The sequence below is a fragment of the Dendropsophus ebraccatus genome, chromosome 5 (genome assembly GCF_027789765.1).
Source record: "Dendropsophus ebraccatus isolate aDenEbr1 chromosome 5, aDenEbr1.pat, whole genome shotgun sequence".
In the NCBI taxonomy this organism is placed as follows: Eukaryota; Metazoa; Chordata; class Amphibia; order Anura; family Hylidae; genus Dendropsophus; species Dendropsophus ebraccatus.
The window spans coordinates 120,831,458-120,859,266 of record NC_091458.1 but is presented as its reverse complement, the minus strand read 5'-3'; the positions used below and the strand labels follow the sequence as shown (position 1 = coordinate 120,859,266).

Below are 27,809 nucleotides of genomic sequence, written 5' to 3'. Positions count from 1 at the left end.
TTGAATTTTTAGGGTGCTCCAGAAAGTGTAATAGAGCGCTGCAATTATGTACGTGTGGGTTCTGCCAAGCTTCCTTTGACTCCATCTGCAAGAGAGAGGATTATGTCCAAGATTCGAGACTGGGGTACTGGTATGGACACACTGCGCTGTCTTGCTCTGGCTACACGGGATGTGCCACCAAAAATAGAAGACATGCAATTAGAGGATTCTAACAAATTCATCAACTACGAGGTGAATGCTTCAGAATTTGTTTTTTTAAAATAAAAGCGTTAACTATACATTTGTACCAATTCTATTTTCTGTTTTATCAGACAAATTTGACATTTGTTGGATGTGTTGGCATGCTTGATCCTCCTCGAAAGGAAGTAACTATCTCAATTCAGATGTGCAAAAAAGCTGGAATTAAAGTTATAATGATAACTGGTGACAATAAAGGCACAGCAGTGGCTATCTGCCGAAAGATTGGAATTTTCTCTGACTCTGAGGACATAACAGACAAGGCCTATACTGGCAGGGAGTTTGATGACCTCCCATTAGAAAAACAGCGGGATGCTTGCCGTAGTGCTCGGTGCTTTGCCCGTGTGGAACCTGCACACAAGTCTAAAATTGTAGAATATTTGCAGTCATTCAACGAAATCACTGCCATGGTAAGATATTCATCAATTGCTAACATTTTTATTTTTAATGAATTTGGTGCAATTCATATCTCTTACATACAATTCCAAACTGCTGCGAAAACATCAAGTGTGCACAATGTAAAGTACGTCAGGGAGCCATACTTTATACTGTGAGCACAGCTTATCTTTTACGACCGCTGTTTACTGGTTGTTGGAACCTGCAACAATGGCAGTTGTTTATTACAAAAATACAGTGTGTGAACTTGGCCTTAAAGTGTTAGTCATTTGTAATAACTTGACATGTCATCAGACAGGTTAAGTTACTGATCGCAGCATATCTTACTACCAAGACCTGCTGTGATCCTGAGATGGGGAGTGTCTCTTCCCAGCTGCGACCAACTCATTTCACTTTATGGGTACAAACCCACTTGACGTATTTGCTGCGTGAATCAGTCTTAAAAATAAGCAGGCAAAACGCAGGTTGGCTTTATACGATTGTTCTGCGTTAAAATACGCAATTGCGTATTCTTGAAGCGTGAAGCTTGTTGTTAGCAAAGCATCAGTTGTTAACAACCTGTGCGAAAAACGCATGTAGCTTCATGCTTCAAAAATACGCAATTGCGTATTTTAACGCAGAACAACTGTATAAAGCCAACCTGCGTTTTGCCTGCTTATTTTTAAGACTGATTCACGCAGCAAATACGTCAAGTGGGTTTGTACCCTATTACTGTTTATGAAGCAAAAGAGTTGAATCTTTGCATTTCCCCAGTCTCAGGATTTCAACGGTGAAAATAAACTTCTTGGCAGTGAAATAAACTGCATTTTGACGTGTCTGATGACATTTCAGAAATTTTTACAAATGACAGTAATTCTTTAATAATAGTTTATTTAAAATATGTTTTAATTTTCTTGTGTTTTTAGACTGGTGATGGAGTAAATGATGCGCCTGCCCTTAAGAAAGCCGAGATAGGCATTGCTATGGGTTCTGGCACTGCCGTGGCAAAATCGGCAGCAGAAATGGTTCTCTCTGATGACAATTTCTCCACTATAGTATCTGCAGTTGAAGAAGGGCGAGCAATTTATAACAATATGAAACAGTTCATTCGCTATCTCATCTCTTCTAATGTTGGCGAAGTGGTCTGGTAAGACATACTGATGATATATGTATGTGTGTGTGTATATATGTGTATATATAAATAATGTGTAACATATTCTACTGTTGTTCACAGCTATCAGTATTTCTATATTGCCCAAGAAAAATAAAATACTAGCACACGCTAAGGCACATTTCTAGTTACAGTTTCATAAAATATTTGGAGTAGATACAATTGCTCTAGTATGTGCATCATATTTATAGAGCTTCTAGACTTAGAGATGAGCGAACCTGGAGCATGCTCGAGTCCATCCGAACCCGATCGTTTGGCATTTGATTAGCGGTGGCTGCTGAAGTTGGATAAAGCCCTAAGGCTATGTGGAAAACATGGATATAGTCATTGGCTGTATTCATTTTTTCCAGACAACCTTAGAGCTTTATCCAACTTCAGCAGCCACCGCTAATCAAATGCCGAACGATCGGGTTCGGATGGACTCGAGCATGCTCGAGGTTCGCTAATCTCGATCTAGACACCATTTATATTTTCTCCTCAATATTTTCTGAAGGAAATTTTTGGTGATATCATATGCTTATTAAATGTGCCCATTTTGGTAATTTCTAAAGCACAGTGTATGCAGCATATGGAGGTCCCATACTATACCATTACTGCCTGACTGTATACTTGACCAGAAACATTTAATCCCCAGCTGTCTCTACCTAAACATGTTCCCAGATTTTCATACATGTGTATTTATTGTGTGGCACACATCTGTACTTAACATTAGTTTATTTAAACTGCATGCAATGGATATTTTAAATAAATGTATTAGTCATCCTAAGGTTAAAACAAATACCGGCTTGGGAAAAGAAAATTTACTGTTATTTTAAGGTCGGAATCTACCTGAATGCGGTCACTGGGGTCTGATTATCCTGTATTCAATCCATATTCCTTATGTTAGGATCTCAAACCAATCTATATGTATACTAGTATACTATACTTTTCAAGCCATAGGTAACTAGGGACAACAATTATGAAGATTCGTAGATTTAATGGAATTGCAATTAATCTGATTAAGAATTACTCGGATATGGCTGGGGAGAACTAGTGTAAAGACTTTTTCTTGTGTATTACACTATTTGATCTCTATACAAAGACAGGATTCTGATAAGTTATATATTTTTTTAAACTTCTCTAAACACTTTAATGTAAAGTTGTGAACTAGAAATGTGTAATGAAACCTGTTTCTTGAAAATAATCACTTTATTTTATTTCAGCATCTTCCTTACTGCTATTCTTGGCCTACCTGAAGCCCTCATCCCCGTTCAGCTCCTCTGGGTTAATCTGGTCACTGATGGCTTACCTGCAACTGCTCTGGGATTTAACCCACCGGACCTTGACATCATGGACAAGCAGCCTCGTAATCCTCGAGAGCCACTTATTAGCGGATGGTTATTTTTCAGATACCTAGCTATTGGAGGTATTTTCTTAGAAATCTTTTTTTTTTAAGCTACAAAAGTACTTTCCGCCCACTCTCACAACAAGAGCTATTTCTATATATTGGAGAGACAGGTGGCTGCTGTCTGCCTTTTAAGTCAAAATAGGCATTTGTATACTGGATTTTCTTTAAGGGTATAAACCCACACACCGTATACACAGCGTATTTACTGCTGCGATACGCAGCGAATACGCAGCAAAAACGCAACAAATACGCAACAAAAACGCAGCAGATTAGATCTAAATAACTGAACTCAGCATTAAATCTTCACCATCAAACTGCTGCGTATTTGTTGCGTATTTGTTGCGTATTTGCTGCGTATACGGTGTGTGGGTTTGTACCCTTAATGAAGAAATACCTGACTGCTATGTGTTCTGCACTGTATGATACTTATGGGGAAATAGAAACCATACAATGTAAAATACAGTTAACCTCTATAAAAGACTGTGGGGGAGAACTTATCGAGCTTGTGCAAAAATTTGTGATTTTTGTAATTTTTTTTTTTTTTTTTATTCACCAGAAAACTAGCATGCAGGCCCTGATTTAGACTAAATATAGGAAGTGCTGTGTTTTCCATAACAAAAAAATGTAAATTGCAAAATTTCTTTATATTACATCTACTGTTTAGATTTTGTAGTCTAAACAATGCCGTTCCACGTTAACATTGGCTGTTTAACACTACCTAAGGTTGAAATTAATGAACATGATCAAAATTTTTGACATGTATCCATGACATGCCAAAAGTAGTTTTTTTATTGATAGTAACACTTTATAGTGTAAGGCCACCTTTAAGGTTTGCCGGGATTTCCTATAAGATGTGATCAGTATTTAGTACTCTGACATTTCTCAGATTTCCCTCCATATCCAAAGTTAAATGATTACCCGACTACATGTTGCTCAGTATAAAGTGTTTGCCTCACCTTTCTTTTCGCAGTCTATGTAGGCCTGGCCACTGTAGGTGCTGCAACATGGTGGTTCTTATATGATGAAGATGGACCACAGGTTACATTCTACCAGCTGGTGAGTTTAATCTCTCTTCATGCACTAGATACCAATATAAAACACTATATAATCTATATTTATCTCAAAGACACTATATAGGGCAACCAAATCCTACCTAGCAGGACAAGAAATTCCCTTATCAACCCCAAAACATGACTAAATCTATAGTCATCCCAAGGTTTAAGCACTCTATAGCAGTGCTTCTCAAACGTTTTATACCGGAGTCTCAACCATCACTATCTGTGGTAGTGTGGTAGAGTACATGGAAAAATAAAAACCATTGCTTAGTCTACCCTTTGACTATTAAACTCTGTATAACATTAAAATCAGTACAGAGTCAGTACTGTTCCTAAACCAGAGATTTTTGTAGCCAAGGAAAAAACTGTGCAGCTTATAGTCACTTTTGTAAAAACTGCATCCCCAGGTGCGCTTCACCAGCAACTAGGGGGAGGCCTCACTGGTGAGGCCTGAGTCAGCTTGAGAATCACTGCTCTAAAGGTTTCTCATTCCCTGCTGACTTTGTCTTTATAGCCCCCAGAGCTAACCACTCCCAGACCAATAGTACACACAGCCTATAACACTTCAGTGGTAGCCCACATACACCCAACACTACGCCATTCTTTTCCGCTGAGCATCTGTCCCATCCACAGCATTGTAGTGGCCACTTTACTAGATCAGTATCTGCTTCTCAATAATTAGGTCCCATTTGACCAAGCTACTGACCCTCTCCTGTAGATTCTCATAGGCCAATGCCACATATTCAGTATCCAGTCCACCGGCATCTCTGTAGCCTTCAGACCCTCTGCCTCTCCTGGAGAAGGACAGGCTTGCATGCTGATGTCCATACCTCAGACCTACAGCACTTTACACCTACACCTACCAAGGGCATACACGGCTACAAAGCTCAGCATATCAGAGGCAATTCAGCAATCATATAAATAAATAAAAGGCTCACAGCTGAAGGAAAGGATTATTGTGCTATGTTTTCTTTAATTATTTCACTTTCTTTACAGAGACATTTTATGAAATGTACTCCTGACAATGCTTTGTTTGAAGGAATAGACTGTGAAGTGTTCGAGTCCCGCTATCCTACAACTATGGCCCTGTCAGTGCTTGTAACTATCGAGATGTGTAATGCCCTAAACAGGTAGGCTGAATAATAAAAGTTGCCTTCTAAGAACAGAGTTTACATTGGCACTCGGGAAGGCCAAAACTCTACTTACCTAGCAATGGGAACAGCAATTTAAGTGTGCTAGTTTGAAAATGCTGCCCTGCTGCAGAAGGATCTTACCGGTTCCCTTCAAAGTGTACTTAAACCTTTATTTAACTTCTGACATTTCATAGCAATGCGGAAACCTTCACTGATTTGTAGAACTAATAGACATAACTACTCAGTTCAATATTTTGTACCTCTGTGCATATATATTTATTAAAAAGAAAAAAATGTGTTACTCACACTTTAAATGTCTTGCAGAATTTCAAGCAATACCGCTATCCCACATAATATCAAGAAATCTAATAAAATAAATGTACAATCACAAAATAGAATAAACAAAACAAAAACATGTTTCAGTATCTGGTCCTAGTCAGTAAACAATAAATCTAGGTGACACATTTATTTAAGTATAAAAAAAAAAGCATGAAGGATTACAGACTGTTAGATTGGGGAGATAAACCACATTTGTGATTTTTGTATTAGACACAAATAATCTTGTTAAACTGATCATGTGTATTTTACAACCTCAACTCCTCTGTATGAGGTAAAAGCATGCAGAATTTCCCATGCCATAAATAGTATGTGGATACATTGCACATTTCTGAATCTTTGATATTATCATTGAAAACAAACAAGTTGATATTAAGCTAGTTGAGATTAGAAAGGTATTTATTTTTTTCTCATTGACATTGGATGTTACCATATTAGGTCCTTACTGAAATTCTTCCTTGACATCAGAGTCTTTAAAACATGAATTTATATGATTGTTTCATATAGTTTAGTTCAGTTTACCTATGATCCATGGGAAAATTAAATTATAAAAGATAAAATATGTTTTCCAAAGACTGTTGAAAACCTAGAAAGAGGTGTAATTACTCAATCACTTATATTCTTATTGTGTACCTGTCATTTGTAAAAACTTTTGACATGTCATAGAAACATGACATGAGTGTTCAGGCGCATATAAATTGTGAGAGAGTGGGGAGAGGACTACGCTACAGCGCAAGTTCTCCTGATTGGTACGTGTCTGAACACTCACTCTCTGACATGTCCAAATATTTTACAAACAGGTACACTTAGTTAAGGGTACACTAAGTTATGGGTGACCACTCTGTATTGAGCCCAGAAGATTCCCTTCTCTCCATGCTTCCAGTAACTTTTATGTCCAGTATTCCTCTCTTTAGAATAGATATTTCTTACTAGCTGCTAGACTAGGGATTCCCCGACAGTGGAAATTGAGGCAGACCCTTCAATTTCTGAATGGCTCTCAGTTATCTCCTCCTGGAGTAGAGAGGTAGAGAGGTTAGTAGTATATACTCATTGTAATTGTACGTGTTATAGTGTCCATTTATCATGTTAAGGCACTCCAATGCCTTTTAGTCCTGACTTATGGAAAATAATAAACATATACAACAGTTTGACATGCATCGCCGTAATTTTTTATTTGTACAGATATGAAAAAAATCACAAATAGCTATAGTATGAAGACAGTTTACTAGTAGTATCCATAGATATTCTGTTAGATGATAAATTTAATCACAATGTCTTGCTAGAAAAGAATCGGTGTAACCCGTGCAGAAAGCTTGCAGCAAATTTTCAGTGTAGGTTTTCCTGTTATTAGTCAGTTGCCATCTTTGTAGCCACCTGTAATAAAGCTGAGCAGAGCATAAAGGGGAAAACTTTTTCCTAGCAGTGTTGCTACTTTATTCTAGAAATCTGTAAGGGTCACAGCAATTGGACATTGGTAGCACATTCTAGTGATAAACCACTATTAAATAACTTTTTTAACAATGATTAATTTTACTTAAGAAAAAAAAACAAAACTCATATTGTGTGTCTTACAGATTTTGGAGGGAATAGATAAAAACTGTAATTCGTAGACAGTATAAGCTTAGACCTAATAGTGTAAGAAGGCACCAGATTTATAACAGTACCTGAAAATCTGGTGCATCTTAAACCCCTTAACTCCACAGCCACTTTTGGCATTAAGGACTAAGGCCAATTTTTCAAATCTGACCTGTCTTGTTTTACATGTTAATATCTTTGTAAAACTTAATAGGCACTGCGCCAAAAAGTGTAGTGTATGTTAGTATTGTAAAATTTTTAAAATAAATAGAAAGAAACATTTGCATTTTTCTCGGGTTGAAATACCCTGCTTGGAACAAAGATAGTCACCTAACACAAATGAGAGAATTCACATTTACGGTATTTCTACTCTATGTTGCTATTATGTCATTTTTTTCTGCATAGAAAAATGATGCAGTGCAGTTTTTGAAACCAGCTTTATTTTTTGTGTCTCACATTAAAATCAGTGGAAGATTGTTTTTAAGGTAAAACCATAAGGTTTTTCATGTGTAAAATCAGCAGGGTTTTCACATTAAAAAAAAAAATCACAAGGGCCATACTGATGTTAGCTGGCCTTACTAGTTCATGGTTTTCTGTGTATTCTTCTTGTTCTTTTTTCTTTTTAACAAATGTGTGACTATAAAAAGTACACTAAATGAAAACACTGTGCATCTTAATATATGTTCCTTTTTATTTTTTCAGCTTGTCTGAAAATCAGTCTTTATTAAGGATGCCACCATGGCTCAACATCTGGCTTCTGGGTGCCATTGTAATGTCCATGGCTCTACATTTCCTTATACTATACGTGAAGCCGATGCCGGTAAGTACAGAAGCATATTTGAAATTCCCAGTTCAAGCTGAAATCCTTGTTCTGCAGATTAGAGACGAGCAAATATACAGTAATAATTAAGGGAATTGCTTTGTTAGTTCCGCAGTCGGCTTATAAGCTGGCTGCCTTTTAACTCAGTGCTGCTCCTCCCTGGGTGACTGGAAAAGCTGGATCCAGTCCTGGGAAACTTCTCTGTTTCCCAGAACAGGATCCAGCTTTTCCTGACACCCGGGGAGTAGCGGCATTGAGTTAAAAGGTAGCTGGCCAATAAGCCGACTGCAGAGTTAACAAAGCAATTCCCTTCATTATTACTGTATATTCGTTCATCTCTACTGCACATCTTTTGTAATTCTTGTAGATTGCATACTGTTTCTGTGCTGTGCTTCCTGTTGCCTTGGTTTTTAATAAGACATATTGTTGCCTTTTATATCTGCAGCTAATCTTTCAAGTAACTCCTCTGAACTGGTGTCAGTGGGTGGTAGTTATGAAGATCTCATTGCCTGTTATTCTGCTAGATGAAGGGCTCAAATATATCTCACGGTATCACTTGGATGGTAAATATCTTACTTTTACAACTCTGTTTTATTATATGTGTCTTAAATCCTACAGTTAGTGACAAAACAGCCCTTGAAGGGGTATCACCATCCTAAAAAACATAGGTTAACTTTTAGGGCCTGTCAAGTTAAATATTTTTGATATGCCCAATGTTGACAGCTTGTTGTCTAGGTTACTATGAGTAACTACATAGTTAAAGGGAGTCTGTCACTAGGTTTATGCCGCCTTAAATGAGGGCAGCATAAAGTAGTAACAGAGATGCTGAACAGATTGGTGCATTACTTACATCATTTTGTGCAGGAAAATAGGATTCTTGCCACACCCCTCCCCTCACCCTCCAGCTGTTGATTGACAGTTGACTGCCTATACATAGCATAGAAAGATAACTGCCAATCAGCAGGTGGTGGGTGGAGTTTTCTGCTTGTCATGAATATCCAGGACATACTTATAATGGAGAGGACTACTTGTCCATGTTAGGGTATGTGCACACTGCTTAAAACAGACAAAATCCATGGCGTAATCCGCCGCCTGTGCCTGCTCCCGGACTGCGGTGGGCGCGCGTGTCTCGGCCCTTATCATAGACTTGATTTTTTTTTTATAGACTCCATTCTGTGCACGGGCGGATTCCTTCTTCCGTCCAAAGAATGAACTTGATCATTCTTTGGACGGAGGAAGGAATCCTCCCGTGCATAGAATGGAGTCTATGACATGGGCGGGCAGCGGATTACGCGACGGACTTTCCGTCTGTTTAAAGGGAACCAATCACACTAAAATTGGCCATACAGCTAAGGAAACGTGCTGGTAGATCAGCCAGCACACTTCCTAAACATCCCACTGTACCCTGCGTCCCCTGTACATACAGCCCGCTAATTTAGTTTAACAGTCTCCCGCGCTCTATGCAAATTACCATCTAAGTAGTCACTGTGGGCGGGTGGCTGGTCATGTAGTCACGGTGGGCGGGTGTCTTCTTCAAGTAGTCACTGTCCTGGGCCGGCTCCGGCAATGTTATCACGCCCCTCTGGGCGTTTGTGGAAAGCGCCGCATGGTGACGTCATTAGGGGGGGGGGGCAGCATTGCACGTCGGCCACACCAACGTCTTTACTAAGCTGCGTATGCGCAGTACAGTGGGTGAAGCCGCTGTTGTACCACGCTGCGCAGTACAGCAGCTTCTTCTCCAGCTGCATTGCACATTAGTAAAGACGTCGGCATGGCCGACGTGCAATGCCGGTCCCCCCTAGTGACGTCACCATGCGGCGCTTTCCACACACACATCCAAAGGGGTGTGATAACAGCGCCGGAGCCAGCCCAGGACAGTGACTACTTGAAGAAGACACCCGCCCACCGTGACTACTTAGATGGTAATTTGCATAGAGCGCGGGAGACTGTTAAACTAAATTTGCGGGCTGTATGTACAGGGGACGGAGGGTACAGGGGGATGTTTAGGAAGCGTGCTGGCTGATCTACCAGCATGTTTTCTTAGCTTTATGGCCAATTTTAGTGTGATTGATTCCCTTTAAGCAGGAGGATCTCTCTGAAGGAGCTGCATAGAATGTAAGTTATCCATCATTCTGCTCAGCTTCTCTGTCACTAGTTTATTCTACCTTTAGATAGGACATAAGATAGGCATAAACCTAGTGGGAGAGTCTCTTTAATAAGGTTAAAAAAAAAGACAAGAGTCCATCATGTTCAACCTACAGAAACCCTACTGTGTTGATCCAGAGGAAGGCAAAACCCCTTTATGAGGCAAATGTAAATTGCCCTATCACAGGGAGAAAAATTTATTCCCGACTCCAACGGTAATCTGAATAATCCCTGGATCACCGTTCTATCACATGTAATCTAGTGCCCATAACTGTAATGTTATATTTTTAAAGAACAACATCCAGGCCTCCCTTGAACCTATTTAATTAATTAGCCATGACTGCATCATGTGGCAGAGAGTTCCATAGTCTTACTGCATTTGCAGTAAAGAATCCCCGTCTGTGCTGATGGTGAAATCTCCCCTCCTCTAGACACAGAGGATGCCCCCTTGTCATGGAAAAGATTACTTCAAAGATCCCTGTACTGTCTATTCATATATTTGTACATTGGGATCAGATCACCCCCAAGACGTCTTTTTTCTTAACTAAATAACCCCAAGCTTAAAAACCTGACTTGGTCCTGTATCCCACCCATTTCCTTAATAACCTTGGCCGCCCTCCTCTCCACCAGTTAAGCTGTGTCCTTCTTATATACCGGTGCCCAAAACTGTACACAGTATTCCATGTGTGGTCTGACCAGTGATTTATAAAAAGAGGCAAAACTATGTTCTCATCTTTAGCATCTATGCCTCTTTTGATGCATCCCATTATTTTATTAGCCTTGGCAGCCACTGCTTGGCACTGATTACTAAAGTTGAGGTAATTTTCGGAATCAGTTTTATTATTTAGGAAAGAACTGTACATGCAGCACAGTATCAAATGCCTTTAAGAAGTCCAGATACACAACGTCCATAGCTTCCCCCCCCCCCCCCCCCCCCCAAGTCCAGTCTATAACTGACCTCCTCATAAAAGCTGAAGTTAGTCTGACAGGACCGATCCCTCATAAACCCATGCTGGTGCTGTGTTATAATTATGTTATGATTATTTTTATTAAGATACTCCAGTATAGAATCTTTTACAAAACTCTCAAATACCTTACCCACTATAGATGTTAGACTTACAAGCCTGTAGTTTCCAGGATCACTCTTTGACCCCTTCTTGAATATTGACACAACATTACCTATGTGCCAGTCTTGTGGAACAATCCCTGTCATAATAGAAGCTTTAAATATTAAAAATAAAGTTCTGTCTAAAACAATACTCAAGAGGTTATCCAGGCAAAATCAACTTTTCCCCTATCCACAGAATAACAAGCTGTCAACAATGGGAGGGAAAGTTCATATGGTAAAATATAATGCCATGTATATATAATGCCATGTAACATTAAAGCAGTCATTTTCCTGTGGAGTCTCGTTCAAGCATGCATCCTCCCAATTTTGAGTATGACAAAATAAGTATTGTGCATACAAAGAGGGGTTTTGTTGATAAAAGGGTGGATATATGGTGTTATTAGGCTCCAAGTCAACACATCTGCTTAATAACTTTACAGCAATTAATAACCAAAACAGTAGTCACATCCTGCCTGGTGATGCATGACAATTATGCTAGTCATCAGAAGTAGGCAATTTGTCATGCTGTCCATTAGGCTGTTCATATGGACATAGCCACAAGACCCCTTTGATCATGTTACAGGAAATCAAAATTCATAAAATTAAATTACCCCACGCCCCTTCACTCTGAATTACAATTTTAAAAAGTTAATGACTTAGAATATATACACATTTTTATGATGAATGATGTATGTCATAAATACAATAAGTGTGGTAGATTGGCTTTTTTTTACGCATTTTTCCCAATATTAAAAATGAAATGCTAATAAATACGTACCAAAAATGGCACCTACAGAAAGTACACTGGTCAGCCACTCATCAATAATCCTGCAGATAGGTGATAAATATCCTTTGTGGAAAAACCCACACAGAGTTCACTGTTATAAAAGGCAGCAATTGGAATGGCCTTCCAAGTAGTTCTATCCTCCAGGATGTTTTATCACACCTTTACATAGGCAAACAGTCTCTGAATAAGGGCCGTATTACACGGGACGATTATCATTCGCAAAATCGTTAGATTGGTCGGATTTAAAGGACAACCGTTTCGTGTAATAGCAGGCAGCGATTAAACGACCAACTAGAAATCGTTGATCGTTTCATAGAATCTGGACCTATTTTCATCATTAATCGTTTACAAATCTTTTGAACATCGTTCGGTGTAATAACACGTCGTTCCCTGGTCTATCAGCCAGGAAAGGACGAGTGCAAGAACAACCATAAGTAAAGATCATTGTCCTGTGTAATAGGGTTTAACGACTTAAGATTGTTCGTCGTAGCGGTTGTTTGAGATTGCTTAACGTTAGTTGCCGAAAAATGTTGTCCAAGGTTGGAATTTTGCTGATTATAAACCAAATTGTTGAAACCAGGCTGTTGAACCCCTTAACCACTGATGACGGGTATTACCCGTCATGAGCAGATGAACGTTCCTGCATTATGACTGGTATACCCGTCATCAATTATGACTGCCACTGCTTATAAACACAGGGTGATATCACAGTAACTATCGCTGTCCAAGACAGCTGACCATTACTGCTACCAGTCCGGGAACCCCTGTCATTGGTCCGCGATCTGTGTCTTAGACAGCGATGGTTACTATGCTGTCACTCCTGATACTGGGGTCACTTATGGGGATAAGGTATTGTTCTGGCAGCCCCAATCGTTAGCAAAAATGGAATTGGTAATGAATCCTAAAATGATATGCTGAAGGCCAGTAGGTGCTCCTGTCCTTCAGAGTCCCACCATGAGGCCAAGCAACAAGATACAGCCTAAGGCTATGTTTACACAGCGTAAAAGTACGGCCATTGTTGCAATCGACAATAACGGCCGTTATTGTCTTTTCAGAGATTGGCCGCTCTGTGACCAGGCCGGGTCACAGGACGTCCGGTCCTATACACTATGTGAACATGGCCTAAAAGGGGATACCATCTGATACGGGACAAACAGCATGATAAAATTTGGTGTGCTTTTCCTACATTTTACAAGTTTTCAGTGGAAATTTTTTTTCCACAAATGAACATCATTTAATGAAAACTGAGGGGTGAAAAATGCCCCCCCCCCCCCCCCAGGATCACAGGTGATAGCCAGCCAGGGCAAACCATCCCCCCGGCATCTCACCTGATAGCCGCACCCCCCACCCCGTATCTCACCTGGTAGCCGCCCCTCCCCTCTGCTCCTCTGCTTATGTGATCCTTCACCTCCATCATCTCAGCTCGGCTTCAACACCATGTCAGCTCTGCTACATCATCATCAGGCATAAACATTGCATGATGGGAAATGTAGTTTCCTATCTTGCATATAGACCATCTTTTAGAAAAACTTGTAACTCAGGAACGGTGGCAGCTAGAACGATGGGAGGACTCAAAATACTCAGGGGGACTTGGTGAGTAAGACCAGCTAGGTTTGGGAGTATTACATTTTTTTAAGCTCTTGGGGGGAATACCCCTTTAAGCTGATATATTGAAAATAAGGCAGATGTAAGTATCTGAGCTACTAGAACAAGGGTCAAACTGTAATGGCTAGATGACCTGGACATAGTATCTCCATAACTTACCAAAAGCGATCAAGGAAGGACAGTCGGCCACAGATTTCTAGGTCCCTTAGCACATTGATGCACATGGATATTGTTTCCTAGCCCCCATGGTCCAATTTCAAAGTATTACTGTAGTACAGATTGCTTAAAGTTCATATAAATTTGCAGCAAAACATACAGATTTCAGTTCGGTCTGTAACAATGATAGATTTTAGTGCAGATTTACCATTGATTCTAATGCTATGCTATTAATGGGAACCAATCCCTGCCAAAACAGCCATGCAGCTTTAGGCTATGTTCACACGCTGTGAACATCCGGCTGTTCCGTGACCCCGGCCGGGTCATGGAACTGCCGGTCTCAGCCCGGATCATCTTGGACAGTACTTAAGTACCTGCCGGGTGATCTTTCCGGCCGCGGAGCTCTGATGAGGGCGCATCAGCGTGCGCCCGCATCAGAGCTTCCCATAGCACACAATGAAGCGGCCGCAGAAAACTGACATGTCAGTTTTTTCTGGCGCCGCATGGGATCCCGGACTGAGTGTATACGATGTGTGTACGCTCCGGACGGGATTCCATTGAAAATAAGACTATGTTCCAACCCGCAAAACTACGGCCGATAGGTATGCAGGGCCACTTTAACCATAAGACAGATGGAGCATTTACAATGGGCCCACTTGCTTCTGGGGGCTCCCAACCCAGAACACTGCATACTGTCTGACTGTCCCGGGTGGCAGCAGGTTTGCAGCAGGCAGAGTCAGTGTGTGCAAGCTGTCCTCTGACCAGGCTCTTAACTTACCCAGTCGGATGATAGCCAGTGCGGTGCTGCAGTTTTGGGGCTCGCTCACTCCCCATGCTGCATGATGGACCAGTCACATTTTTTCAACAGTGTATTAGTATAGGCAATTTCATTATATGCCATTCTATCCCATTTTTTTTTAACCATTGCAAATTATGTGGTTCTTTCTTCACATGACTCCCTTCACGTGCCGCTGTTTTTATTTAAAAAACATATTTTCCTATTGATTCTCAGCTAACGTCAGGCCACAGTGTTTTTGAGCTGTGATTATGGTGATTTCAGGATAGCTTTACTTAGTACAAAAATTATATATTGCTAAAGCTATGTCTAAATGAAGTATGAAATCATAATGGATGATAATGTACATACCTTACTATTATTATTATTTTCCATACACATAATAGCTGATCAGCATTGCAGGGTAGTATAAGTTTGGTCATTATTCTTAAAAAGGGGTAAGACAAGTTGTATTACAGACAATTTTTGACTGATAAGAAATAGTGATAAAAAGCATTGTAATGTTCTTTATGATAAGAACATGTCATGTTATTTATTACAAAAAAAATAATGCTATAACATGAATGTAAGTTGCAAATCATAGTTGTACTTTTAGTGACCTTACCTCAACTCTTTGCTTATTGAGAAAAAGGTGACTTTTGTGTATATGAGCAGGAACCCAGCCTCCGGCAGTTTTTGTGTTCACAATGGATGACATAGGTCTATTTTTTCCAGGGCCGAGACTAATAGTATAATGCCACACAGGCACATTTGTTAATCTTGTGTAAGTAAAAAGAATTGATCGGTGCCTGAAAATGTGGAAAATGTTAAGGGAATAACTAGGTCAGTCTTAACGGGCCTCAGTAGTAGTCAGAAATGTAATGGACAAGTACAAGGTCATTGACTGTAGTTATTAAAAATGCTTATAGGTAGATATTGACCCTGATTTATTAATCTGCCTAAGGATCCATTTACACAAAAATTATCTGACAGATTATCTGCCAAAGATTTGAAGTCAAAGCCAGAAACAGACTATGAACAGAGAACAGGTCATAAAAGGAAAGACTGAGATTTTTACTCTTTTCAAATCCATTCCCAGCTTTGGCTTCAAATCTTTGAATCTTTAGCAGATAATTTGTCAGATAATCTTTCTGTGTAAATGGACCCTTAAACCAAAACTGTCTGGTTTTGCCCATAGCTATCAATCACAGCTCAGCTTGAAGTATTAATGAGCTGTGGTACAGGGCAGTTCCTCAACCCCCCCCCCCCCCCCCCATCTACAATTCATCTCTTCTGAACCTGCCAGAGAAACATCTTAGGCTCCACACTTACGGCAACTTACTTCCCTCTTCTGCTGTTTGGTGAGCATACCTATATGCTGGCTATGGGCAAAACCAGACAGCTGTGGTTTCAGGCAGATTGAGTAAGCACAAGCACTGTGTGCAGTTATTTTTACCTTTCCTCATCTAATTTTCCACTTACTGTCCCTTTTTAGGTTTACTAAAGACTGTAGAACAGTCCTGGAATGGAACTACTGAGATGAAGGCCTCTCGAAGTCAAGAACAAACTGGGTAAGTGCTTTTAATTTATGTGGGGGTATTTTATGTACCGTATGGCTGTTTATAAAAGAAATCTGGCTAAGAAGCACAAGATATATTACCTCAGCTAATGGGTTCAGTGTAAATGGGGCAACAACTACTAAAAATACTGATGGCACAAGGAAGAAAGAAGGACTTCTTTGTCAATTTTATTTTTTCAATACTTTGTTGGAAGTACGTGTATGTGAATCTAAAAGGTGAGAGCTCGGTGGTTAAAAAATATGCACTCTATTCAGGGCCATATTTCTCACTAGACACTGGTGGTCCAGTGCCTAGGGCGTCAGCTAGTGGGGGCGGCACTTCCATACAATAATAAAAGCGATTTACATTCTTTTAACATTGCCTAAGAAAATTTGTTTTTCTGGAGGAGGTAGGGTTATTCTCAGCAGTTGCAGAGCAGAACAAAGCGCAGAAAGATGATGGGGCAGCTTATCATTCTAGACTAAACCCAGCCAGCTGCACCATAAAGAAAAGAGGAACACCTAGGACCAGTTTTAGGCTATGTTTACATAATGTATATTTTTGTAAAATCGCGGGTATTGTACAACAGCCGTGATTATTATGATAATATATGTGCCATTGCTGCCTATGGGATCCCGGCCGGTATCTCTCGTGCGCCGCAAACAACTGACATGTCAGTTTTCTGCAGCCGCTATTCATTAAATACTTCATCATACCAAAGACAGTCATGTACTAGATACCAGGGTTTCTCAAACTTCTCCTTCTTGGACCCCACCAGTGAACAAATTACATGCATTGCTAAATACAGTTGTTCAGCGCCCATATTACCCTCAATCAGTGCCAACCACACACCACCATGCACATTTTACCTCCTGGCAGCACAAAATACCTCTCCTGTCATGTCAAACACCACAATGTGGTACTCCTATTCAGCGTAGAAACTGATATACTGGTGGGCACAGCAGTGATTACTAATTAAGGTGCAATTCAGTGTGTCTTTCCACAGACTATACAACAAAAAGCGACCATAATATAAACAGAAATGCACACTCATGTATCAGAAAAAGTAAGAAATAACCTTTATTAGATGTACAACACACCAATTAAAAACACTAGTGTTGGTCACAGTTTTTAAGCGTCTTTAATCAGTGTGTTGTACATCTAATAAAGATTATTTCTTTTTCTGATACATGAGTGTGCATCTCTGTTTATATATTATGGTCGCTTTTTTGTTGCATAGTATACCTCTACAGCAGCACCAACAACAATGCAGCACAGAATGCCTCTCTAGCAGCACTAACAAACACTATAAAGCCATGTTCAGACCTTGTAATTGACCGGCCATTCCGTGACCCGGCTGGGTCACTGAACGACCGATCCCAGAAAAGATCATCCCGGCCAATACTGCAGTACTGGGCAGATGATCTTTAGCACCACTGAGTTCTGATGCGGGTGCATCTGTGCACGCCCACATCAGAGCTCTCCACAGCACACTATGGAGCGTGCGGCCAGAGCCGCTCACTCGATAGTGTGCACTGACAGGGTTTTCTGCAGCCGCTATTCAATGAATAGAGGCCGCAGAAAACTGACATGTCAGTTTCTCGCGGCGCCGCTAAGCACCCTGACCAGAGTGTATGCTATGTGTATACACTCCGGCCGGGGTTCCATAGGCGGCAACATCACGTATATTTTGTATTAATCACGGCCGTTGTTGCAATTGGCAACGGCCATAGTTTCTAAAATATACGTAGTGTGAACATAGCCTAATGCAGCACAAAAAACGCTTATCTTTAGTAGCTTGGTATAGTAACACTTAAATGGGTCTTTCCATTTTAACTTGTTATCCCCTATATATAGGAATGCAGATTTCAATGGGAAGCATAGTGTATGTAAGGCTCCTTTTACACCTAGCGGTCTTCATATGTCCGCAGCCACAAACGAGTGTTGATCAGCAAGAACGGTGCTTGTTTGCAGTGCATTTACAGGCACAATCAATCCAGGGGCCGGGCCGCACGCATGCTCATCGATGTATAGTTTATGCAGCCATGAACACTCATTATGGGCCACACGTCTCTTGTTTACACAAAGGCATGTGCAGCTGATAATAAATTTTACTGCCTCACAAAAAATGTAGAAAACACCCCTGTTGGCTGAATGCTGGCACTTTTACACGGGCAATTATTAGCCAAGTGAGTGTTTTTAGGAATGGTCGTGGATGATAATTGGCCCATGTAAAGGGCCTTTTGACAACAAAAAGGATTTTTTTTTCTTTTCTTCACTGTTTGCCCCATATTCTGCTAATCTGCAAGTGAGAGATCCTTATTTCATTTTTTGCCAGGGGACTGATATTTTATGACTTTTAATCCTGTTATAATAAATTTAAATATAAAAACGAGAACACCTCTCCTGGTCTGCCATTAATTTTTAGGACTTTACGGTTACTGTGATGATGATATCTTTTATGCTTTGTCCTTTTGTGTCTACCTGATTTTTTTGGGTTCCCAGGCCCTTGATAATTGTCAAGTTTTTTTTTATTTTTTTTATTTTTTATTTTGATTGTAAAAATAAAAGCCATAAAAAAAAAAAAATAAAACCAAAAGACATTCGCCCATTGTGTGTGGTTGGAAGATTCTTGCTCTTGTAACAGTTTCCTAGTATTAAACATGTTCATGTCTATTTCCTGATCAGTATTTCTATTGAAAGATATATATTTACAATAAATTGTCCTTCTCCTGTCATTGTTGTGTACCATAGTCCTTAAAGGGAACCAATCACAACAAAATTGCCCCCACAGTTATAAATATGTGATTATATGACCCCAAGCACTGTTTCCAGCCATATAAGTAATTGTTATGAGCGTTATCGTCTGAAAACACACTTTGTAAGTTTCACCTATGTAGTCATGGGGCAGTCCTCAGCTGCTAACTAGTCACGGCTGGTGGGAAACATCTTTGTTAATCACGCTTCCATGATCACGTTGGCGTATAGGAGCCTGCAGTGTCACAGAGGGGCTATCCCTGAGTGCCGACACATGATTACCTGAGCTTATTCCTGCCAGCCATGAAAAGTCAGCAGCTGAGGATGACCCCCATGACTACATAGGCAAGACTTACAAAGTGCGTTTTCAGGCCATATAAGTAACACCCATAGGAAATACTTATATGGCTTGAAACAGTGCTTGGGGCTGTAAAATTACGAATTTATAGCTGTGGGGGCAATTTTGTAGTGATGGGTTCCCTTTAAACTTAGATTGTCATACTTTTCTCCTCTGTCCATTGTAAGTTGCGAACAGAATACACAGCAGGAATTGTTCCTGAGTGTTATATATAACTATACATTAACTCATAAGGTCTCGTCTCTATATTCTGTTGTCCTAAAATGGCAAATGGATGCCAGTGCTGCTGTAAATAGACTGGCAGAATATATACACTCCTGAAGGGAAGCTTTGCAGATTGGCATCTTGCTTTTGCCACAGTGACCTGTAAGCTAAACAGTGAAGTGCTAAGCAAATTATTTTTTACCTCTCTGCACAGTATGCAAGTACTGAGTCTACAAGCTTTTAAGCATGAGTAGGATATTTTCCATTCACATGTTTACATTTATTTTCTTGGGTTATAAATCAATTTAGCCAGTTTTCGTTTACTGTATTTCATCTCTTGCTTTACTGCTTGTCTTGTGTGGCTTTTATTCCAGAACTTAACAGGTAAGACTTATAATTGTATCCTTATAGTTCCCTTTCCTTCTAACATAAACATTCACATTAGTATATACAAGTAGCTTGTCTGATAACTGGCACTCCACTTCCTCCATCTGTCCATCCGTGATGATACTTCTGCAGACAAGAGTGGGTGGGAGCATATTGTGGGTGCTGCAGATATTTTGTGTGCGCTAAACCACGTCCACAACCAATGTTTAATAGCTGCCTGATGTTGCCACAACATTAGTGACATTGGGCACCTATTGGTCACTGGCCCCACAACATGCTTCGACCCCCCCCCCCCCCTTCCCAAATCCCTTATCTGCGGAAGTATCTGTACAGACGGTGGTAGTGAAGCACAGAAGAGCTGAAAAGGTAGGACCTTTCCTGCTCTCCAGATATCCCTGCTAAACTCTATTAATGAAACTTAATGAAACTTACATTTACTTATACTTTGTGTGCAGTAAGACAGAATATAAAATTGTTACACAAAAATGCTGCCTTTAGCATTGCTTACCTGTCTGCCCCAGTTCTGAAATAACCAAAAATGTATTCAATTGGGGTTCTTAGTTCAGAATTTCCATGTTGAACAGTTGCTCAGTACTACATATCCCAGACTGTATTGCTTTCCCTTAACTTGGGTTGGGTTTACTCCGGTAGGCTAAAATCAGTGGTTTAGCTACCATGGAGGCAGACCACGCAAATACATGGTACTAACGGGTGGCCCTTCTGGCACCCACCATCCATCCACCCACCCCCACCACCAATGGCAGGTTCAGAAGCGTCCGCTTATACCATTCTCTGCCTGCACCACGTGATCACCTTCCCCCCCAGACAGAGACAGTGTCTTGGCACCATCCTCCGCCTGCACCTATCACCCACAACTTCACCCCCCACGGATAGTGACAGGGCACACTCCAACAAACCTTCATCACCCCTTCTCAACCTGCGATGATGTGTCTTGGCATGGCATCATCCTCCGCCTCCAATCTGCACCTGCCAACTTTCCATTCTCCCTGGCACACTAGTGCCATCACTAATGTGCCGAGGATCTGGGGGAATGGAACGCTGAGCGGCTGTGCCAGGTTATTTGAGTTTAGGGGGGGGGGGCGGCTGTACAGGATTCATGAGGCCCCATACAGTTTCTTACTATAGGGCCCTATGAATTCTAGCCACGCCTCTTGCTGGAATGGGTGGTCCAAGATAGTGACGCTATTCAGGTGGTAGGGCTTGAGCTCAGAGAAAGAATCCAGCCATGCCTCTTGTTACATCAGAGGATGATGCGTTATCTGTCAAGAGAGGGAGGAGCTGTAGACTATACAAAATTTGTAGTTCTATTTGTAAATTGTGGTCAAGGGGGAATAACGCAAAATAATGCTAAAGTCAGTAATAACACAATATTAGTAAGTTATATGTCTTGGGGTGGTTTTAAGAACAGTTTTCTAATACTGAAATATCTGCAGCGTGTTTTAAGCTTTGGCTTGGTTCCCACTAAGTTTTTCCTATCCGTTCAACATATCCGTTTTTATTTGGTTACCTTTAATGGACAGAAAAACGTAGTCAACACTACTTTTGTGTCTGTTAAAAAATTAAAAAAAAACATCCGTTTCGATCCGTTTTTTTTCTAATAATGTAAGTCAGTGGAAAAACTAGCATACAAATTCATCTGTTATTTCCATAAAACATATACGTTAAACGAATAGGAAAAATGCAGTATGGAACCAGCCTTTATTTTCTTTTGTGGCGTATCCCTTTAAAGGGGTTTTCTAGTGAGAAATTACAGGAGAAAGAAAATGCTTAGTTATATATTGGTGTAATATAGTTGTATTTGTAAAGTCAAGGCTTTCTGTGTACTCATCTTCCCCTCAGAAAATGTGTACTATTCTTCTCCTCCTGCATGTCAGCTTGTATTCTCTGCTCACTCTCCTCCCTTTCTGGGCCCAACACATCAGATTCACTTCAGGAGACCTGTATAGTGAGGCTGAATTGACCTGAGCCTTGGGAGATGAATCTTTTGACCAAAGATAACTTTAAACATGGCACTTTAGCTGTACTTACATCTCAACACAATACCACTTTAAAATTCATTAAGGGTAGCGAACTGATCTCTGTTTACAACCTGCTAAGGTGGTCTTATCAAAATAGTAGGTGGAGGATTAAATGACAGTTCTGATGTGCTGCTCAAGGGTCTAGATCAGAGGTAGGGAACCTTGGCTCTCCAGCTGTTGCAAAACTACAACTCCCATCATGCCTGGACAGCCTTGAATATAAAAAAAGCCTTCTGCCATAGCACTTAAAGGGGTAATGCAGCGGTAAAAAATTATTCACAGAATAACACACATTACAAAGTTATACAACTTTGTAATGTATGTTATGTCTGTGAATGGCCCCTTCCCAGTGTCCCACCACCCCCACCCATGTACCCGGAAGTGTAGTGCATTATACATACCTAATCCGCACAGTTATGCTCAGCCAATCACGGCTGAGCAGCTGATGACACGGCCGGCACTCGGGAAGATCGGAGGTGTTCGGGCCGGCCGAACGAAGATGACGTTTGTCACAAGATGGCGGACGCGTGTCGGCACGGATCAGGTATGTATAATGCACTACACTTCCGGGTACACGGGTGGGGGTGGTGGGACACGGGGAAGGGGGCCATTCACAGACATAACATACATTACAAAGTTGTATAACTTTGTAATGTGTGTTATTCTGTGAATAATTTTTTTCCGCCGCACTACCCCTTTAAGTCAGGAATCTCACAGATGCACTAAATTCTTACTATACTGTAGGACATAAATCTAGTGTTGTCCCTCCAGTCTCACAATGGTGTTAGAAGGCATACTGCTGCTTGGTTTCTAAGTGTGCACCATAAATTATTATGTATTCCAAATTCACAAAAAGAAACAGTCAATCAATGTTCAAATGGCATGCGGATTATGGGCAAATTCACATAGTGTGGAAATGTAATTCAACTATTGTGATCCATAGCAAAACCTTTAACACATGTAAATATTGCTGCGGATTTGTGCTTAAATCCACCATATCTGAATATATACTTAGGACTGAAAGCAAAATTTAATTGTTCATTAGTCTAACACAAAAATGTTACATTGACACTAAACTATATATGGTTTTAGCAGAGGCACTGGTATGCAGCTTGAATTGGTTAGTAAACTTAAAAAAAAAAAAAAGTTTTATAAAAACATACAATTAAAATCTCCCAAGGGGAAAATTAAAAGACCCAAGGTGTATAGTTTTTTTAAATTATTATTATTATTATTATTATTATATTATTATTATTATTATTATTATTATTTAACTATACTGGAACTCCCCTTTTAACGCTATGTTTACACCATCAAAATGATGGCCGGTTTTATTGCATCAAAATATAAGACAGTGCACCATAGCGTAATTCAGACAGGGCTGAAGTGTGAAAGAAGGCACATAGAACTCTCACCTGAGTAGGTTGTACTGGTGTAAGGCACAACTCTTACTGATAGCATGTGAATAAGTCACAGCCACTCCCGACTAATCCTCACAGGGATTAAGGACAGTCAGTATCCTCCTCCACTCCATGGTGGGTAAAACAGGCGCAGGTCAAAGAGGTAGTATTTTATATCACTATCATAAAATTTATTAAAAGAATTATGCCAGCAACAACGCGTTTCGAGACCGTTCCAGTCTCTCTCTTTAGACACTTGATAAAAAGACCGGACCGGTCTCGAAACATGTTGTGACGCTGGCATAACTCTTTTAATAAATCTTATCTTTTAAATCTCTACTACCTTTTTGGACCTGCGCCTGTTTTACCCGTCTTGGAGTGGAGGAGGATACTGACTGGTTTTATTACATGGCCTTCATTTAACTGCAAATAATTGCAGTTGTTTTAAAATATAGGCCTTCATTTGCTGTTAAAATATGGCCATCCAATAAAAACGTCTGAAATTTTAAGTGTTTGAACATAGCCTGAAGTTGCATTTTATATATATCTGTCTGTAGTTCACTATTGAACATCTATTAAAGAACTTTCCAAAATCTTCATCTTGTGGTCACTCTTTATCCATAGGCTTCTATCAACTGATTGTATTCAAAAGGAATATCCCTTTGACATTTATTTGGCCAATATGTGTCAGCTTACTTTATTTGGAAGTGGACATTCTGCAAAAATATGAATATTGTTAGCATGCTCAGAGAGACTAATACCTAGCAAAGACTACTGGATAAATAAACTTTTTATAGGCGTACCGGGTCCCAGTCCAGCACGATTGGACCAGGCACACAGAACACAGACTGACAAAACAAAGGATGAGTGGAAAAGCAGGATGTCAATCACATAGCAAAACAGAGTTTAGCTGTTTAATGACCAGAAGGTACTCGGGAGGGAAGAGATGGGTGTGATGGAGAATCAATTACCAGAACAGAAGAAATAGAGCTGTGTTCAGCTGTAAATGAAACTAAGGAATTCAAATACTAAATCATGGCCAAAAGCGCAGTACAGAGGACTGTGCCAAGGTCTGAACAGGCATGGGCATGACAAATACTGCATGGATTTATTGACAGACCTAAAACTAGTGTATATAGCAAATATCTGCATAATTCTGGTGTACATGGCAGGACGTTTTCCTGGGGTATTTTCACATGCATACAACAAAGACATAGTGTGAACAAAGTATAATATACTGATCTAGTTCTGATAAGTAAAACTATCAATGTTAAAAATATGTTGGAGAATTTAAATTAAAAATCTTTTCCAAACAATTGATAAAATTTTAGTTTAGACGAAGCTGGTTGTTTAAGCATGTAGGTTTTTATTATTATTATTATGATTATTATTGTAAATAGTTTTTCATCCTTTTTTTTTTTTTTTGTAGGAGGAAACGATATCCACAGCACTCGGACAATAATGTTTCTAAATAAAGTTTTCCACCACCACAATCCAAACTAAAGAATCCCATTTGTCTGCAAGTCTAAAACCTGAGATAGGACTTGCACATTTCCATCTACTGCAACAATGTGGGTGGAACAAGAAAAAAAAAAATATTTGTTTGTAGCTTTTTTCTGTACATAATGGTGCAATAACTGGACATCCTAATTGTGGCTTGGGGATAAAAATTATTCATGGCAATGCAGGATTTTGAAAAATGGGATTTACTAGTTCTCTTATGTAATGTGAAGAGGTCCTTAGCCCCTGTTGGTGCTGACATACACATGAAATGATGTAACTTCAGGGAAGGCTACAACATGCATTAACAACTTGTCATCATGGGAAAAGGAGACGCTTCCAGCTTACAATACTCTGTAGTCAGCTTGTACAAAGGCAGTTCAAAGACTAAGTCCATGTTTAACTTAAGCTATTCCGCTATTGCCAAAAATATATGCTTTGATCAGCTTCTGCTGCTGATCTACAGATTGTCCGATTTCCTTCTGCTATGACACTGAGAAGCTGTGACATTCACTGTGTGAAGTTTTAAGCAGTCTCACTTCTTCCTTACTGTGTATGTATCTGTCAAGAGAGCTCTGGTGTGTCTTTCATTCATTTCACCATGTCAGCATAAACGTTGTGTTCTGAGGTTTGCCTAGATTTTAGCACTGTAAGTTGTGTGTGAGGAGTGGAAAGTAAGTAGTAATGGTGTGTGGGTTCATTGGCTGCTTTGGATTTTTCCCTACAGGTTTTATAGCTCCTATATACACAGTTTTATGGTGGATGACTTTTATACAGGGCTGCACACTAATGACGTAGTGGACTTTCTTCATGATCTCTCAGAATCCTACGGTATACAGGGTCTTCAGAAAGGACAACAAGCTCATAAATTGGACCTGTGTCTACACAAACCACTTTAGAATTCAAGCTTTCTCAAGGATTGTAACTTGATTCTGCTTGTTGACGTTAATTCTTATACGAAAGCTAGTAAAACAGCAAAAAAAAAAAAATAACCCAACCAATGTGTTCTCATTGATGTACAGTGCTGCTCACATAAGAAAGCACAACGAAAGTTTACCTTTATCCTGGAACTTTACATGGTTGTCAATGTGATTGTCATGTGATTTTGTCTGATGTGAAAAGAAGAGCAGTAAAGAGTGTAGCGGTCTTCATCTGCTTGCTTTTCAGTGAACTGAAAAATTATTCTTTTCTAGCAAGTTTTACTATTTTCTTTTTCTGCTTTTCTCTTTGTTTCTGCTTCTAGGAGTGTGCTATGCAATGGTAAGGAAGTTATTCTGTGTAGGAGGACATTTCCCATTTTCATTTAAATAAACAGTATAGTATCAATACTATAGGTTACGCTTTGAAAACTTGTAGTTCTTCTCCTTCAGAGAGTTAGTAATAAGTACATATCTATTTTATCAGCTGAACCAAGTTCTACTATTAGTCATGTCAGAAACCTTAGCCCGTGAATGTACTTCACAGTGCAGTATATGTCAGAATGTTATCTGGTAAGAGGTGATAATGAATAGACATTTGTAATCTGCTTCCTTGGTGTAAAGGAGATGAAGTAAGGAAGATGTTCTATGCGGTTATTACTTCGTAAGAAATGTTGCTTAGAATGCTTTCCATCCTTGTTTCTTTTTTTTCAAAATTTTGCCTTAAAATGCATAAAAGGGACTGATTCCATGCTATAAATCATGTAGTGTAGTGGTAAAATGCTGCCCACTGTTTTGTCATACTCGGATATAGTGTATGTCATGCCACCAAGATGCATAGGAATGTGTTCACTTGTTATACTACTGAGTAGAGTCCTTGTACAGAAAAAAAATGCAAGATATCTTACTGTAATTAATTAATATATTCTATATTTAAGGAGCTATTATTTTACAGAAGATCTTGAAAAAGGTTTGACCAAATATATTATTCAGTTTTACTTTTTGTTGAAATGTATTCCTGTTTAGAGTGGGTTCTGATTTTTAACAATATTTGTATATGAGTGGAATTTTTAAAGAATAAAAGACAATTATATTACATTTTGTCTGGGTTTAGTTATTCAGCGTTATTTACAGCATACACTGTACGTTGACTGATCACAAGAACAGGATCACAACCAAGATTTTATAGGCGTTTTCTTTGGTTTATATGTGACAAATATTGTACCATTTCATAACCAGCTGTAAAGTAAAGGCCAGACGAGACAAAGTTAAGGGAGGCCGACATGACGGGAAATGGCACGCAGGGGGTTAACAGGGGTAGCTGTTTTGAGCGGGAGTTACTAAGGGGAGGATCAGGGCAGGGAGGGGGTATTAATAGGCTCTTCTGGGTGGGACAGCACACACGCGGAGCAGCATTGAGGAGTCCCGCCCGCCCTCCCTTTGGTTTATGGGTAAGGTTTGGACAGCACGGGTGGTATGGGGGGGGAGTCCGAGTGTCCCGGGGTATGTGATATTTTGTCATAGCAGCGTTGGCGGGGTTAGGGGGTCCTTGGGGTTGGCAAAATTGCAGAGAAAGGGGTACACGAAGGGAGGTGCACCCCTATTCCCCCTCATGTTGTTTAAAGGATCATCGGGGGAATTGGAGGATTGTGGGCTCCTGACTGGGTGGTGTCCCGGGGAGTAATCTGGGATATGTATAATCGGCCAGCGTATTTGGAGTTGGGGTAGGGCCCCCGAGCCTGTGGGAACCGGCTGGGGGTCGGTAGTGAGTTGGTAACAACCAGTTATGTTTTGGCATATTCTACAGGTGGCCGGTTATCTTTTAGCCTCAAGGACCTCCTTCCCTTTCTAGTAAGTTTAGGGGTAGCATGTTATTGCTAATTATTTTACATGATGGTGTTTTTATATATGTTAATTGTTAATAAAATTGGCTGCTGTGGCCAAAACTTTTCCAAAGCCGGGGTCCTGTTTTTATTTACTGGGGGGGGGGGGGAGGGAAGGTGGTATGTGGTTGGGTATGCAG

General features: G+C 40.1%; 1 protein-coding gene across 1 annotated transcript in view; it reads left to right on the top strand.

The window, feature by feature from the left end:
• ATP2A3 (ATPase sarcoplasmic/endoplasmic reticulum Ca2+ transporting 3) overlaps window positions 1-26,882 on the top strand; it is a 140,581-nt gene extending 113,699 nt beyond the window's left edge. The window contains exons 13-22 of the mRNA XM_069971144.1: window positions 13-231; window positions 312-647; window positions 1,539-1,759; window positions 2,986-3,188; window positions 4,141-4,226; window positions 5,222-5,355; window positions 7,972-8,089; window positions 8,535-8,652; window positions 16,161-16,236; window positions 24,799-26,882. Coding sequence (XP_069827245.1) covers window positions 13-231; window positions 312-647; window positions 1,539-1,759; window positions 2,986-3,188; window positions 4,141-4,226; window positions 5,222-5,355; window positions 7,972-8,089; window positions 8,535-8,652; window positions 16,161-16,236; window positions 24,799-24,844 — 1,557 coding nt within the window. The 3' untranslated portion in view covers window positions 24,845-26,882. The remainder of the gene's footprint in view (window positions 1-12; window positions 232-311; window positions 648-1,538; window positions 1,760-2,985; window positions 3,189-4,140; window positions 4,227-5,221; window positions 5,356-7,971; window positions 8,090-8,534; window positions 8,653-16,160; window positions 16,237-24,798) is intronic.
• Window positions 26,883-27,809: the final 927 nt, after the last annotated feature.